General features: G+C 36.1%; 1 protein-coding gene across 2 annotated transcripts in view; it reads left to right on the top strand.

Moving 5' to 3' along the window:
• Positions 1-17,231, top strand: part of Btaf1 (B-TFIID TATA-box binding protein associated factor 1) — a 94,023-nt gene that overhangs the window by 50,517 nt on the left and 26,275 nt on the right. The window contains exons 16-24 of one of the 2 annotated variants that reach the window (XM_055613811.1): positions 1,253-1,402; positions 1,832-1,974; positions 2,684-2,858; positions 4,375-4,578; positions 10,710-11,136; positions 12,301-12,491; positions 14,665-14,818; positions 15,179-15,288; positions 16,275-16,476. In XM_055613811.1, the coding sequence (XP_055469786.1) occupies positions 1,253-1,402; positions 1,832-1,974; positions 2,684-2,858; positions 4,375-4,578; positions 10,710-11,136; positions 12,301-12,491; positions 14,665-14,818; positions 15,179-15,288; positions 16,275-16,476 (1,756 nt within the window). The remainder of the gene's footprint in view (positions 1-1,252; positions 1,403-1,831; positions 1,975-2,683; positions 2,859-4,374; positions 4,579-10,709; positions 11,137-12,300; positions 12,492-14,664; positions 14,819-15,178; positions 15,289-16,274; positions 16,477-17,231) is intronic. The other variant, XM_055613812.1, reaches the window with a different exon arrangement.

Genomic DNA, 17,231 nt, shown 5'->3' with positions numbered 1-17,231 from the left:
TGTGTGTGTGTGTGTGTGTGTGTGTGTGTGTGTGTGTGTGTGTGTGTTCCTGTGGAGGTGAGAGGTATTCTGTTTTTTTTGGGAACTTTGTCAGAGTCTTTTGGGATTGGCCTCAAACTTCCTGTCCTCTTGCTTTTATCTCTCAATCTTGGGCTTACAGATAAATATGAGCATTGGCATGTTTAATTTATAAACATACTTATACATTATAAACTAATATCAAACTAATGACATGATCCTAAAACATTAAATATTTTCTTGGTTTTTGTTTGTTGAATAGGTCTATCGGTATCTCTCAGGCCGGCCCTGAACCCTTGATCCTTCTGCTTCAGTCTCATGACTGCTTTATAGATACGTACCATCATGCCCAACTTCCTGATACCATTTTTGCTTTTTTTTTTTTTTTTTTTTGTTTGTTTGTTTGTTTGTTTGTTATACAGGGTTTCTCTGTATAACAGCTCTGGCTGTCCTGGAACTCACTTTGTAGACCAGGCTGGCCTTAAACTCACAGAGATCTACATGCCTCTGCCTCCTGAGGGTTGAGATTTAAAGGCGTGCACCATCACGCCTGGCTCCTATATTCTTTTCTAAAAACCTTATTTTATTGGGCTGGAGATTGGCTCAGTGTTTAAGAGCACTTGTTGCTCTTTTAGAAGACCTGGATTTGGTTCCCAGCACCCACATGGCAGCTCATAATTGCCTATAACTCCAGTTCTAGGGAATATGATACTTTCTTCTGATCTATATGAGCACCAGGCATACATGTGGTGCATATACATCCATGCAGGCAAAACACACACATAAAAAATAAATTTGGTTTAAAAAATCCACAACTTACATTTTGTGGGCGTGTGGGTTTGCGTGGTATGTGTAGGGTAGGGGACAGCTTTTTAGGAGTCGGTTCTCTCCTTCTACAATATGGGTTCAGATAGTCAGGTGTGGCAGCAACTGCCTTTACTCATGGAGCCCTCTTTGTGGCCTCCATGTTCTTCTTCTGTCCTTTTTTTTTTTTTTTTTATCATTAGGTCCCCATGTTCTTAAAAACAACAAAATCAAAAACTTTCCTTTGCATTGTTTCATATATATAAAACCAATCAACAAAACTGATATTTCAAAGTGAACCTTTGTTGACTTTTTAGATGAATCTCTTTGCTTTATCTTACTCCCTCCAGTTTATTTTTCCTAAAAGTATGTTTTACACTTTGTTAGCACTTAATAAAAAAATGTTTTTATTCTCCTGTTCACTCTGTAGGTCTGGATGGAATTGTTGAGCAAGGCTTCAGTTCAGTATGTGGTAGCAGCTGCTTGTCCATGGATGAGTGCTTGGCTTTGCTTAATGATGCAGCCTTCTCATTTACCTTTTGATTTAAATATGTTGCTAGAAGTAAAAGCTAGAGCCAAGGTAAGCATAGAGAAACATAAGATATTTTTATGTTCAGCTCATTATTACTAAGAGTAATTGTTTAAGAAATTTTATTCAGCCAGGAGTGTTGGCGCGTGCCTGTAATCCCAGCACTGAGTTCCAGGCAAGCCTGGTCTACAAAGCAAGTCCAGGACAGCCAAGGCTACACAGAAAAAAAAACAAAAAACAAAAAAAAAAAAAAAAAAAAAGGAAAAGAAACTTGTATTTATTGCTTTATTCTAAGAGTACCTTCATTAACATTAGTTAGGGGAATTTTTTTCTGGATAGTAATTATTATCCATTAAATTTTTACGAAAAAAATTGTATTTTATTGGAATTGCAACAGTACTTTTGTTTTCAATTAAACTTTATTGATTAATCTTTAATTATTGACTTTCTTCCTGTTTTGTTTTGTTTTGTTTTCTATAGGAAAAAACAGGTGGTAAGGTACGGCAAGGCCAAATCCAGAATAAGGAAGTGTTTCAGGAGTATATTGCAGGTGCAGACACCATCATGGAAGATCCAGCTACCAGGGATTTTGTAGTTATGAGGGCCAGGATGATGGCAGCTAAGTGAGTGTTCTCCAAGTGCCAAGTATCTTAGATTGAAAATTCTGGCTAATGGCTATAAAATTTAACGAAGATTTTTTTTTTCATAAGTCTGTCAGGTATTCTTCCTTTGTACTAACTTAGTTAAAATTAAAGCAAGTAAATACTTTTAGGTTTTTGAAGTTTTAAAAATAGAAATTTGAAGCTTGGCGTGGTAGCACGCACCTTTAATCCCAGTACTCTGGAGGCAGAGGTTGGTGGATGTCTGAGTTTGAGGCCAGCCTGGTCTACAAAGTGAGTTCCAGGACAGCCAAGGCTACACAGAGAAACCCTGTCTCGAAGCACCACCACCACCACCACCACCACCACAACAAAAATTTGAATTTTGGGTTAGAGGTGTAACTCAGTTGATAGAATGTTTGTCTAGCATACCCAAGTCTCCTGATTTGATCCCAGACGCCACATGAGCAATGTGGTGGCGCACATGTGTGGCATCATTTGAGAAGTGGAGGCAGGAGGTCAGGAGTGCAGAGTCCTCCTCAGCTGCTTAAAAAGTTGAGGGCCAACCTGGGATAGATTAGACTGTGCATCAAAACCAGAGACAAGCCACCTCAGGTCTGTTCGTGAAAATAGGATAGAAGAATAACTTATAGTTTTTATGAGGAAATTTATAGGCTGAGTAGAATTTTGCCTCAAGTAATTTCTACAATATAGGCCTTTTCTTCTCTTTTAGGTTGTTAGGAGCAGTTTGTTGCTCTATTTGTGATCCAGGTGTAAATATGGTAAACCAAGAAATTAAACCAGCAGAATCTCTTGGCCAGTTACTACTCTTCCACTTGAACTCCAAATCTGCTTTACAGAGACTTAGTGCTGCATTAGTAATCTGTGAATGGGCTGCTTTACAAAAGGTAAGGTATCTTCCTAAAGTAATAAAGGCAAATTTAGGACTATTTATAACTTACAACATAAAAGTAAAAACAATGTCTCTATAAAATATTTCACATAATATTGATCATAATTTGTTTTCCATTTACTTTTGACTTGATTTTTTTTTAAGTACCCAATTCATATCTGAGACTACTAAGCTGTGTTCGTATTTGGTATTTGTCCTTCCCCTACAATCTGAGTAAGGTGTGTATGTACAGAAAGAAGCAGGCCAGAACCTGACTGTATATATCCAGTTGGTCATTACCCTGAGGTAGCACATCTTTAGTGCTTTGTGGGTTTTTTTGTTTGGTTGGTTTTGTTTTTTGAGACAGTTTCTCTATGTAGCTTCTCTAGGCTTCTCTAGGCTAGCCTTGAACTCAGAGACCCTGAGTGCTGGGATTAAAGGCGTGTGCCACCACTGCCAGGCTAGTGCTTTGTGTTTTAGAGCTCCATTTGTATGGATAGTAACAAGGGTAGAAATTTTGATCGCAAGAAAAAGGAATCTCCACATTTAAATTCAGATCTTTCCAAATGAACCAAATTTCCTTCTAGCCTCTTTAAAGCTTCTGTTAGATGTACGATTTTGTGTAAGACTTATTTCTGTAAATCAAAGAAACTTCCTGCTGGTTTTGTTTATTCCATTGACTAGAATTCTGGAAATTTAACTGTCTGCACTTGCTGTGAGAGTTGCTTGTTACTGCCTCTTAGCAGTTTGTCAAAGTGATGTCTAAAAGTAATTGAACCATGCTTTATTGCAATTGAGACCTGCTTTGCCTCTAGAAAGAAGCAAAGCTTATCTGTTTTGTTGTCAGGACTCCATGTGCTGGAGAGGCAGTGATGATGTGTTTTTGTGCCTCTCAGACTCAGCAGCAAGTGTTGACAGTTCGGTTTCTGGACCCTCACAGAGCTTCTCTGGATTTACTCTGTGAAGCCCAGGCTGATCACCCAGATCCCACAGAACCCCTCATGGCTCACCACTGAGGCCATTCCCCCTGTTGTTGGGGCAGGCAACAACCAGAGTGGGAAGGGTTAGTTAAATTTGGGGGCAGGTAAGTAGCTTTTAAATTATATCCATTTTTACAATACAGCATGTGAAGCTGTGGTTGAACAGTTAAAGATATCTAATAACAAGTTTTGAACAATATTTTTTAGTGCATGCCAGATATTTTCTGACTGATTTTTATAGTAATGTACTTTTAAATGTCTGCTGTATTTATTTATTTACATATACATATTTTGAATAAATTCAGAGCATACTAAGATTAGGTTGAGAAGTAAATGGAATTATAGTGGTTAGATGTGCATGTCTTGTAGTCATTCATTAAAATCTCAGAGTAGTTTCACTGTAATACTTTTTCTTTGAATAACTAACTATTCTGGAAGATAACAGACTAGATTCAAAATCAATGGCAATGTAACATTTGGTTGTCAGAAGTGAAGGCTTCTACCATTATGTTTGTCTATTTTCCCTAAATCCTGTTATCTGTTGTATTTTAGGAGTGTAAAGCTGTTACCCTAGCTGTGCAGCCACGTTTACTTGATATCCTTTCAGAACATTTGTATTATGATGAAATTGCTGTTCCATTCACACGAATGCAGAATGAATGTAAACAGTTTATATCATCATTAGCTGATGCACATATTGAAGTTGGTAATAGAGTGAACAACAATGTTTTAACAATAGATCAAGCTAATGACCTGGTGAGTAAAGAAGTAACTTTCTTAATTTCAGAGCATGAAATAAAGATTAGAAATTTATCATGTGTCCCTAGAGAAGCACACTAATATGTTAGATGTGTGGCATGTGCCCTGCAGTCCTTGTTCTTTAGAATGCTAATTTCATTGTACTGAATATCTTGAAATTAGAGGGTGGAGAACTGGTTAACACATCTTACAGGAAAACTTGAAGCTTTGTCACTTCTCAGTTTATCATAAGATTGTAGAAGATGGGAAAAACTGCATTTACCGTTTTCTCCTTGGAGTAAGATGACAGTATTTAAACATACAGAAGCAAAAGTGTTAGAAGAAAACTGCTCATGTTCTCAGCATTTAGGATAGAATAAGTAAAAGAATTACATAAAACACTCATACCCAATGGTTAGATTTTGTAGTTAACATTTTACCACATTCATTTTATCACATATATTCAAAAATATTTACTTTCCAGCTACCAATTCATCTGATGCTTTCATACATGTCTAAGTAAATTTAGATATTTTACATGTTAGATGAAGGCACAAATCTATAGTGGACAAATTTATGGATTTTTTACAGATAAGTATATAAATAAATATATAAGCCAGAGAAACCCAAATTCAATTAAGATAGAGAACACAGTCCCGTTACTATTTCCTATCCTTTCTTCTTGCTCTCAAATAACAGTTACTCTGAGCCTTCTGTTATTAATTTATTTGCCCACTCTAGAATTGTTTTTAAATGATATCATGCACTGTGCTCTTTGACATAAGGATTTTGGGGCATGAAATTTTTAATTCATTATGTTATGTATACATATTAATTATTTTGCATCCCTGATTTGATTCACATTGCCTAGGGTAACCATAGCTAGTGCCTCTTGATAAACACGTGCCCTGTTAATAGCTGTTGTGAACAGATATGCTATAAATATTTTTTTAATTACCATTATATAAATATTTGGATATAGTTACATTTTTCTTAGATAAATACAGTAGAATTGCCAAACCATAAGAGATGATGTCTTACTTAAACAAACAAAAGCCTACTTAGTGCTATAGCTTAATGATAGAGTGTTTTTATATTTATATGAGATTATGAGTTCAATTCCTAGCACTTGAATAAGCAAAGAGATAGATAAATTCTTAAGATGAGACTTTTCCCAGAGTGGTTATATCATTTCCCTCCACCCTGGTGGTACACATAGTGGTAATTGTTCTATATCATCAGTGTTTGACATGCTCAGCCTATTATTAATTTCTTCAGTGGTTGTGTGATTGTATCATCAAGGTTTTAGTTTATATATTTCCTTTATTATAAGGATTATACTGAGCATGTTTTTATTTTGTTGGTCATTTCATGCTTCTATTTTTGAAAATTCCTTGAGTCTTTTGCTCACTTTAATTAGGTTGTCAGTTTGCTGTTGGGTTGTAAGAGTACTTTATGTATCCTGGTCACCAAGCCTGTGCCGGGTGCATACTTTCTGACTATTCTCATGTAGTTTGGGGCTCACCTTAATTTTCTCATTGCTGTTTTTGAATTTTCTTAAATTGTGTGTGTGTGCGCGTGCACCTGTGTACGCACATGTCTGCTCATGTGCACATACACACGGGTGCCACTATGTGCCTTAGTTTGCATGTGGAAGCCAGAGGAAACTTTTGGCAGTTGGTTCTCTCCTTCTACTGTTACATGGCTTCCAGGGATCATACTCAGGCTTATGTGGAAGTGTTCTTACCCACTGGCTGTATCCCTGGCCCTTTGGATGATCAGATATTTTAAATTTTGGAATATGTTATTTACTGGTTAATGCTTTTTATGGTTCTTTGTTCTTTCAATCTAAGAAAATCCTAGCTTTAAGGATTAAAAACATTTGCATGTTTTGTCTGAATAAGTTTTCTACTTATGTTTAGATTTATCACCTATCTTCTTTTTCTCCCTTCAGTACTGAATTTAAATCTAAGACACCTTACTTCCCAGTGAAATCTTTATTCTATTTCTCTGGTTTTATTAGCCTGAGGGAAGGGCAATTTTTTTTTTTTTTAATTTTAATATGCCTTGAACTCTGGGGCAGAAACTAACCCCTAAGCTGTCTTTACCTCCCAGCCCACATTCCATGCCATTTGCATTAATTATTCCAATCTGGGCTACTTCTTATTCACGATTCCCATAAATACTTGTATGTGCTTTTCATCTGGGCTCCTCTCCATCCTCAGAGTAACTCCTCCTCCCAATCATGTGGTTCTTCTTTATGCAAATCCACGGCAGTCTCCACTCCTCCCTCTCCCTCCCGTAATTCTCTATCCATTGTTCTGCCTATCTCACTTCTGCCCAACCCAGGTATGCACACAAGTTTGTTTAGCCAGTCGGATTATTTGGAGGCATGGTTAACACAGCATCGCTTTGGTGTATAAGGGTCTGCTCGTAGAACAGTAAGAATCTTGGAGGGGATCAAGAGTACCACACCATGCTGTAACAATGAATGAAAACAAATCATAAAAAATAAAAAAAGAACAAAGGCTGTACATCACTGGTCATTTAGTCCCACAGAATCTTCTCTCAAGCAAAGAGAGAAGAATCTTCTCTCTTGTCAAAGCCATTAATCCTAAACTTGAGATTCCCTCCCCCCCTTTTAAATTACATCCTTACAAATCATTAGGCTGTGAATTACATATAAAACCTTTGTAACTCAAGCAATTTTGGTAGAAAAGATTATTTTTTAAAATTTTAAGAAAAATTTGTTTTGCAATTTTTAAAATTTTTCATGTGAGTTCGCTAGCAACAAGGGGAGCATGGGTAATATCTGACATGGACTCAGTTGCCTTCTTTTGGATCACTCTTCCCTACCTGGGCTGCCTTGTCAATGGAAGAGGATGTACTAAGTCCTGATACAACTCAGTGGACCAGGGTGGGTTTGTAAAGAGGAGCAGTTCCCCTTTTCTGAGGAGAAGGGATGGGATGGGAGGATAATGGGCTGGGAGGAGAGGAGGGAGGGGTCTATGATCAGTATCTAAAATGGAAGGGCAATTTTAAAAGGAACCTTGGGTAGGAGCCACTACGCTATGTGCCTTTTGTTGAATTCTTGTTTCCTTCTTGCTTCCCAAATATAAGTATTTTATAGAGATCAACATTTTTATCCTTACCTTTTGCCATTTTTATGATTTTAGTCTTTATCCTTGCACAGTACTGTTTGCCTAAAATCTTTGTTGTTGTTGTTAAAACTTATTTTAGTATTTTATGTGTATGGTGTTTTGCATGCATGTATGTCTGTGCACCTAGTGTGTGCTTGAGGAGGTCAGAGGAGGCGACATATCCCCTGGGACTGTGTTACAGATAGATGTGAGCCGTCATGTGGGTGCTGGGAATTGAGCCTGGTTCTTCTGCGAGAGCAACAGGTGCTCTTAACCCCTAAGCCAACTCTCTAGTCCCTAGTCTGTTATGCCTAGGTATTTCTATTTTTATTATTTCATTGCCATTTTTAGGTTAATTGACCTGAAATTTTTAATAGAAAAATATCCCCTTTATCTACACTTGGAGAGCTTGTCAGCATTTTCTTTCAAAAAGACTCATTTATCTTTTTTGTTTTTTTTATTTTTATTTTTATACCCCAATCAAAGTCTTTGGTATTCTGCCTAAGTCCTGATTCTTCTCTAAGTCTCCAGGTATTTCCTGGCCCATTTTATCCTGTATACTGTGCTAGGCTAATAAGAGTTCTTTGTGCTACTCTGTTACATCCCTCCCCTGCTTAAAAACATTATTTCTATCCAGGTGGCAGCAGTAACTCCTGCCTTTAATTCTAGCACTTTATGAATTTGAGGTCAGCTTGGTTACAGAGTGAGTTCCAGGACAGCCAGGGCTACACAGAGAAACCCTGTCTCAAAAAACAAAAACATTGTTTCTAGCCAGGAGTGTTGGTATGCATCTTTAATCCCAGAATTTGGGAGACTGGAACAGAAGGATCTCAAGTTCAAGGCCAGACTGGGTTATGTAATGAGGCTGCAAATAAATGAACATACATTGTTCATTTAGAGTTTTTTTTTTCTTAATTTCATCACCTTGTTTAAATTCCTTGTTTCTCCAAGTTCCTCTACCTCCCAAGTTAACTTGCTTCTTGTAGTTCTTATGTCGATGCTTAAGCTCCTGTTTGCTTTGCTAGAAGTTCCCTGCTCAAACTCCCCTATGGTCATTCAGAGTTCTTTTCTTGACCCTTCTTTTATACCTTTGTGCTCAGCTATGATGAACCCTTTCAGTTTCTTTGAAAAATACCCTGCTTTCTACCTCCTCCTCCTCATTTATCTTGAAGCAAAGATATACCAATAATAACTCATAAACCATACCTTTAAAACAAGGCAGTGCACCATGTGCCTGTGGTTCCAGCTACTTGGGAGGCTGAGTCAGGGGGAACCCCTAAGCCTAGGAGTTTGTGGCCTTCTGGGACAATACAGTAAGACTGTGTCCTTCAAAAAGAACAATGCTAGGCATTGTGGCACACACCTTTAACTCAGCACCTGGCAGGCAAAGGCAAGTGGATCTCTGTGAGTTAAAGGTTGGTCTACAGCCTGGTCTACATATCAAGTTCCAGGACCTCTGGAGCTCCATAGTTAGACCCAAATTCAAACAAACAACTTAAACTTCCGATGCTGTGTCTTCCACCATGAAGAGTAAAGCAGCTCTATGGCCACAAGCTCTTGTCTTTATCTTAGTGTTAGGTTGACTCAGTTCCTTAATTATTTGTCTTCACTTTGGGGTGGGGAGTATTGACATTAAGTCTTACCCATCTGTTAGTTAGTCGGTATTGGTTAAGTGACAGTTTTAATTTGGAATTATTTGAACGCTTTTCCTCAGTTGTCAATAGTTACTGAAGGCTGGCATGGCATAGTCTATTAGGATAGTGTTTTCACATTTTTAAATGTAACAATGTCATATAAGTCTTGGGCATAGCTCCAAGTGGACAAGACAGAGTGCAAAGTGTGAGTTAGATACAGGTGATTTTTGTTTTTTCATGATGAGCAAATTGGCATGGTCAGTTAAATTAATCAGCTGATGAATGGATATAGTATAAAAAGGTTATATTCAAAAATTAAATATTGTTTGACAGAAAGTATCATTACATGCTGCAACATAGATGAACCCAAAAGAACATTGTCCTGTATGATAAAGCCAGCAAAAGACTTACTGAGATTTTATTCATATGAAATAGCCAAAATAAACCTATTTGTAGCTGGGTATGATGGCCCATGCCTTTAATCCTAGCACTTGGGCGGCAGAGACAGGCAGATATCTGTAAGATTAAGGCCAGCCTGGTTTACAGAGTGAGTTCCAGGACAGCAGTCAGGACATAGAGAAACCCTGACTCAAAAAAACAAAACAAAACAAAACAAAAACCCAAAACAACAACAAAACTATATTTTAGGAAGGAATAGGTTCAGTAGGACTGGGGAAATGAGGAGTGATTGCTAATGGATATGAGTTTTCTTTTGGGATTGATAAAAATGTTCTCATTGTGGAGAACCATAATTCTTAGTGTACTAAAAACCACTCAATTATGCACTTCAAAGGAGTTAATGTATGATAGAAATTTTATCTTGATAAAGTTAAAATGATGAAGAACAGCTTCTTAGTGAGGCTTGTATAGTACTCTGTACAGCAGTATTGGGGACTTGGAGTGGCTACTGCATCTTTGTGTGAGTGTGTGAGTGTGTGTGTGTGTGTGTGTGTGTGTGTGTGTGTTCATTCTGTTTTTTGTTTTGTTTCTGGAGTAGAGAAGTAGTTTGTGAATTTTGGTATTTCTCAAATTAGCAGTTTGTATTTGTAGCTTTCAAGTTTTACCAGTTAGGTAAAATTTGGTACATTGAATAATTGTATTTCTCTTAAGAGAATGTATCTTAAAGTATATAATGCTTCTTTTTATATCTTAAAGTATAGAAGACAGACTAAGCGCCACTTTTAGTTGGGCTGTTTTAGACATTTATTTAGCTTACTAAATAGTAATACTTGGGAAAAAAAACTATACTTGATACTATGGGACTTTTGCAAGTGAAACAGAAAACTGCCATTTAGAAGTTTAGATTATCTGGGGTTGTTGTAATTAATTATTTTTCATTTCTTCTTCTTCTTTTTTTTTTTTTTTTTTTTACTAGGTAACTACTGTTTTTAATGAAGTCACATCAACTTTTGATTTAAATCCTCAAGTGTTACAGCAGTTAGATAGTAAACGACATCAGGTCCAAATGGCAGTTGCAGAGACGAACCAGGAGTGGCAAGTGTTGCAGTTGAGAGTGCATACTTTCGCTGCATGTGCAGTTGTAAGCTTGCAGCAGCTTCCAGAAAAATTAAATCCTGTCATAAAGCCGCTAATGGAAACAATTAAAAAAGAAGAGAACACGCTAGTACAGAACTATGCTGCTCAGTACATAGCTAAGCTTCTTCAGCAGTGTACGGCAAGGACACCATGTCCCAATTCAAAAGTTATTAAAAACCTCTGTAGCTCTCTCTGTGTGGATCCATACCTCACTCCCTGTGTAACATGTCCAGTACCACCACAAAGTGGCCAGGAAAACTCTAAAGGTATCTATCTAAACCATTATCTGCATAGAGAAGGAATTGACCATTTATGTTTGTTTTCATTGGATTATAGGGATAATTTAAGCACAAATCCAGTTTCTTTTAGAGCCACTCCCTCCATTTCTATTCTCCATAAAACAAAGCTTGGTTATAACAAAAATGTTGTATTAGTTTGTGTTTTTGCCCGTCAGTCAGCACTCTTGTGTGGAAATGAGCCATCCATTATCAGAAGTGATGTAAGTTGGCTGACGTCTGTGTTGGGCCTTCTTTAACCTTGAAAGTCATTGTGTGGCTTATAACTAGGCTAGAAAAGTAGGTGTATCAAATGTTAATAATTTGGTTTCTTAATTTAGTGATATGTTATGATATGAGTAAAGTCTGTTTGATAAATAATGCCAAATAAACAAGTTTTCTATTTTTTAAAAAAAAATTTATTTATATATTATTTATACAGTTTTCTGTCTGGATGCCAGAAGAGGGCACCAGATCTCACTATAGATGATTATGAGCCACCATGTGGTTACTGAGAATTGAACTCAGGACCTTTGGAAGAATAGCTAGTGCTCTTATGAACCTTGGGGCCTTCTCTGTAACACAAAGTTTTCTATTTTTATAGAAAATAATTCTTTTATTAAGATAATCTCAGAGATAATAATACTGGCATAGGCTGTATCCTATATGATTTTTTTTTTAAATCAAGATTTGGGAAAGCCTAAATTATTTGAAATGTAATAGACTTATAGCTTTCAAAAACAAATGAGAAGGAAGAAAATTTCATGTTTATTAATATTAACTTTAAAAATGTAGTAGGATCATCATCTTTTTGTGTGAAGAGAAAGTACTTTGCAGTGGTCAGTGTTTTTCTAAATTCATGGTGATTATGAACATTTAGAGAAAACATGAAATATTTTTTTAATGTTTCTAATTTCTAGGACTATCATTGCATGTGCTATTTTTTATTGTTTTTTATTCTGCAACTTCCATTGTGTTTAATATAAATCTTAATTCAAGTAGACAGTTTTGTTACCATTTCATTATCTAACCACAACAACAATATCCTCTATAAAAATTGAGGTCTTACTGAGTTTAAAATTACATTATGTTTCTTTAGAAGCAGAAAACATTTGCTCACCTATATTTTGATTAAATAGCTTTTTTTCTTATTAGGTTCCAACTCAGAAAAAGATGGAATGCACCATACTGTCACCAAGCACAGAGGTATCATTACACTCTATAGGCATCAGAAAGCAGCTTTTGCTATCACAAGCAGGCGAGGTCCTATCCCTAAAGCAATCAAAGCTCAAATCGCAGATCTACCTGCAGGAAGTAGTGGGAATATCCTGGTTGAACTTGATGAGGTAAATAGTTCCCCCTTCCCCCATCTGTGAATGCTTTTACTCCTAAATATTTGGTTTCTATGTTAAAAACTAAGTTGTCATTAGGTTTCAGAATTTTATTTTTCTCTTTACAAGTAAAAGGACTGGTACTAATGAGTTTTTAAAGTATTTTAGGAACATGATCTAAATAATTTTTAAATTTCTCTTATAATTTGTATGACTTTATCTTGCTAGGTAGCAACTACTTTTGATTGTGATTGCATAAGCTATTCAGTAAATGTAAACTGACTTACTCTCAAAGCATTGACTACAAAGGTCATTAAACAGCATTAAACTGTAGTGACGATTAATTGTTCTTTATTCCCAGTTTCTTTTATTTTTTAAATTTTATTTTTTTATATTAATTATAGTTTATTCACCTTGTTTCCCAGCTGTAGCCCCCTCCCTCATTCCTTCCTAAACCCTCCCTCATCTCCTCCCATGCCCCTCTCCAAGTCCACTGATAGGGTTGGTCCTTGTCCCCTTCCATCTGACCCTAGCTTATCAGGTCTCATCAGGACTGCATTGTCTTCCTCTGTGGCCTGGTAAGGCTGCTGATTAATTGTTCATTGTCCTATCACTGTCAAGAATTCCTGGTGATATTCTGAGAACCATTGTACAAGCATCCAAATATTAACACTTACCTTTAGTCAACCATTATATTATATGATATTAAATGTGTTTTACCAGGATAAGGCTGTAAATACAGTTTTCCATATGAACAGCCCATCACCTCACTGTTAATTCCCTTCTTCTCTGACTTATAATGACATACCAGTATAATGACATCTGCTATAAAGATGCTTTCTATTTGTAATGATATGTATGAATTTTCCATTGTTTTGTTAAAAACTACTTTAAAATGTCCAGTGGGAGTATTTGTATTTGAGCTAGAGTCTCATGTATCCCAGGCTGACTTAAAGCATAGCGGTGTAGCCAAGAGTGACCTTGAAATTCTAACCCTCCTTCACCCACCTCCCAAGAGCCACTCTACCTGGTGTGTTTCAGTACTGGGGATAAAGTTCAGGGCCTTGTGCATGCTGGATAAATACTTTGCTAGCTGAGCAACACCTCTGGCTCATAACCAGTGTTTCAGAAAGTGCTTTAGGCTGGGTGGTGGTCCACACCTGTAATGCTACTACTTGGGAGGCTGAATTAGAGGATTACAAGGCTAGACTGGGAGTGAGGAAGGAGGGAATCAAATGAATGCACAAGAGTCAGATAATATTGCAGGAACAGGAATGCAGGCAAATGCTTTGTACTAAGGCATAGCCATAGCCCTTAAGTAGCGTATTAACAATGGGATGACTGTTCTTGTTCTTTTGATTGTAAGACATGGAACGTAACTTTGGCTCTACAGTAAAGTATTAGTGCTAAAAAGATGTGTTTTGCAAAATATGGGCTATGGTTAAGTTTCTCATTAAAACCAGCATCCTAACTCTCTGTTTCCTTTGAAACATTTTTTTTGTAAATATATTTCCATATTTATCTCTCTCCATAATTTTCATGAAAAAATTTGCCATGATTTAATACTTATAGCTCTATAATTTATACTGCTGCTCCCTCCCCGCTTTGGTGTGGTCCAGGCCAGCCTCAAATAAACTCTTTGTCATAGGTTTCCCTCAGCTCCTGAGTTCATCATCATTCTCTGTACAGTTTTTCTACTTTAATTTAAAACATGTAGTAGTCTTTGAGAGAAAACAGTTTTATAACTTAATTACTGATAAATAAAAGAGTACCACTCTTGGGATTAGCAAGAACACAGTCTCACCATTTCTCTGCAGTGATTTTTAAATAAGAATAGATGTTTTCATCTCTGGGATTGCTGTTTCTTTGGGGCAGGGAACATTTAAAAAAAAAAACAACACTGATAACTGTCTTTAGAAATAGCATGTGTCCTTCTATTTCTTATTTTATTCGAATTTTAGACTAAAAAAAAAAAAATCTAGTTAGGAGTTTTAGGCCTGTGCGGAATTGATTTTTGGAAAATATTCGCAGTGGTCATAAATAAATCCAGTAATGTTTCATTGATTAACAGAAACACTGTCAATTTTTTAAAATCCTTCTGATTAAAATTGTAATACATAGTAGATATTTTTATGTTGTTGTTGTTTTTTTTTTTTTTTTTTTCCTTTCAATTAACATTGGATTTTAGGGTCAGAAGCCTTATCTGGTACAGCGGAGAGGAGCTGAATTTGCATTAACAACTATAGTGAAACATTTTGGTGCTGAAATGGCAGTCAAGTTGCCACATCTTTGGGATGCTATGGTTGGCCCATTGAAGACTATGATTGACCTAAATAATTTCGGTATGTATTTATTTAAATCAAGTGCAGGTTTTTCAGTATGTATTAGATACCCTTTTAAAACTGCATTTAATTTCTGTTTATCCTGGATACCAGCAGGTAAGTTTTGAAATGGAAGCTGATACTTTTCATGTTATTTTGTATACATTCTCCCTTTTCTCTTATATATTTAAAAATAGATTTTGAAGTGCATTATTGTTTTAAATCTTTTTAGTGCATTATTTGAGCTCATAAAGTCATACCACTTTTAATACAAAAAGCTTTGTTTATACTTGTATACTAGCTGAGGGAGGGTATTAATAATTTTTGTGGTCTCTAGGCTCTAAAAATTATTTACAAATGATATGACTTTTATTTGACTAGATGGAAAGTCCCTTCTAGAAAGAGGTGATGGTCCTGCTCAAGAATTGGTGAATTCTCTGCAAGTTTTTGAAGTAGCAGCAGCTTCCATGGATTCTGCACTTCATCCCTTGGTAATTAATATGTGTGGTGCTTCTTCAGATAAAATAAATTGTCTTGTTAAATAATTTTAATACTTTTAAGACATAATTTTTATCCTTACTAATGGCATTCTAGAAAATATGTTCTAGTTCTTCCTTATGGGACTTGTGAAAGGGTGCAGGAATGATAGAACACAACTTGGAAACTTGGGAGCATTGTGGAAAGGGTTCTGAAGGAAGGAGGAGGATTCAAAAGAAAAGTATGTGCTGTTTAGACCAATCATAGGCAGAGCTCCACACAAGGAAGAGCTTAGGCAGCGGGACATGTTTCAGGACAAGCAGAGGTGACGGAGATCACTTGCTAAGATGGAGCTGGTCAGTGGCCAGGGGACACTAGTGTGTGGTTTTGGTTTTGGTTTGGCTTTACACAGAGGAAAGAAGAAAGTAGAAAATTATTTGGTTTTAATATCTACGTTAGGGAAGCTCTTTGCCATTTGTGGTATTGTAAACAGTTTCAGTTTTACTTCGTTGTAACTATGTAACATCTTGAAATAAAATTCATAAAAGTGAATTTAGGAGATAGTAGGAATAAAACTATGTCCTTTTTCTTGTTAAGAATTTCTGATAATCCATGGTGGCCTGTTTCTATTTCCCAGTTTCTTGGAATATTAGATAGAAAGATTGCTTGTGTGTAGAAGTTTGAGACCAGCAAGTCCTCTTCTCAAAGAAAGCTCTCCCCATCTTCTTTCTTATTATTAGTAAAGTAAGAGCTTCATCTTTATCTTGTACTCAGCTGAAATGTGAGGCTGGCCTCACTGTTGAACAAGTATTTGACTGTCACTGGTAGCCTTAATGTTCTATGCAGTGGACAGTTAACAGTGAGATGTTGTTGCAGCCAGAATGGTGTGGGAAGCCAGGACTTGGAAATATCTGGCAAAGTATGTTACCTAGAACAAAGTCAGGATCACTGAACTCTGATAAATTTTGTAATTACTTTTTTTTTTTAAACTATTTTATAGCTGGTACAGCATTTGCCTCATCTTTATATGTGCCTTCAGTACCCCAGCACTGCAGTGAGGCACATGGCAGCTCGTTGCATGGGTGTCATGAGTAAAATAGCTACCATGGAAACAATGAATATCTTTTTGGAGAAGGTACTTCCATGGCTGGGAGCAATTGATGACAGTGTCAAACAAGAAGGTGCAATTGAAGCACTTGCCTGTATCCTTTATTTTGCCAAACTTGAGAATTTTATTCATTTTATTTAAGAATATCTTAAAGTTTACTCATTTTAAAATATACATAAATCTGCTTTATTCCAAAATGACAACTTTTAATATTTTATTTTTAAGTATTTTACATTTCACTATGAATTCATTATGGTTATAGTTTATTATTAAACTTTCATATAAGCAATTAGGTGACTTTTTAATAAGCAGAGTGCTTTTATGTAATTTTAAACTAGTAACTGATCTGTTTATCTTATATTTAATGTTTCATTAGTATTAATTAAGTACTAGATAGGTTATTTTTACCTTAAATGTATGTTTCCAAACTTTGTTCATTTTTTTTTCCAGGGGAAAATTATTGAAATACATAAGATAATTAACTCTGTCTTTTCTTTTGAAGGACCATTATTTAATTTGGAGTGTGTGACGGTGGATAAGATCAGATAGTAAAAACCTGGTTTAGAATTTTCACAGCCACAGGATTAGATTCGGTATATCCAGGTGGTGATATTTATGCTCCTGGTGTGATACTGAATTGTCCAGGGAATCTGACTTCCTTTTCTGACCTCCTCAGGTACCAGGAATGCAAATGGTACATAGTCAAACATGCAAACAAAACACCCAAACACACATAATTTTTAATAATTAAACATGCACACAGAGAGATGATAGGTAGATAGATAGGTAGGTAGGTAGATAGATAGATAGATAGATAGATAGATAGATAGATAGATAGATAGATAGATA

This window comes from Psammomys obesus, unplaced genomic scaffold (assembly GCF_907164565.1).
Source record: "Psammomys obesus unplaced genomic scaffold, mPsaObe1.curated_primary_1811, whole genome shotgun sequence".
Taxonomy (NCBI): Eukaryota; Metazoa; Chordata; class Mammalia; order Rodentia; family Muridae; genus Psammomys; species Psammomys obesus.
Note: the sequence above shows the minus strand (reverse complement) of the source record. Positions and strands in the feature narration are given on the sequence as shown.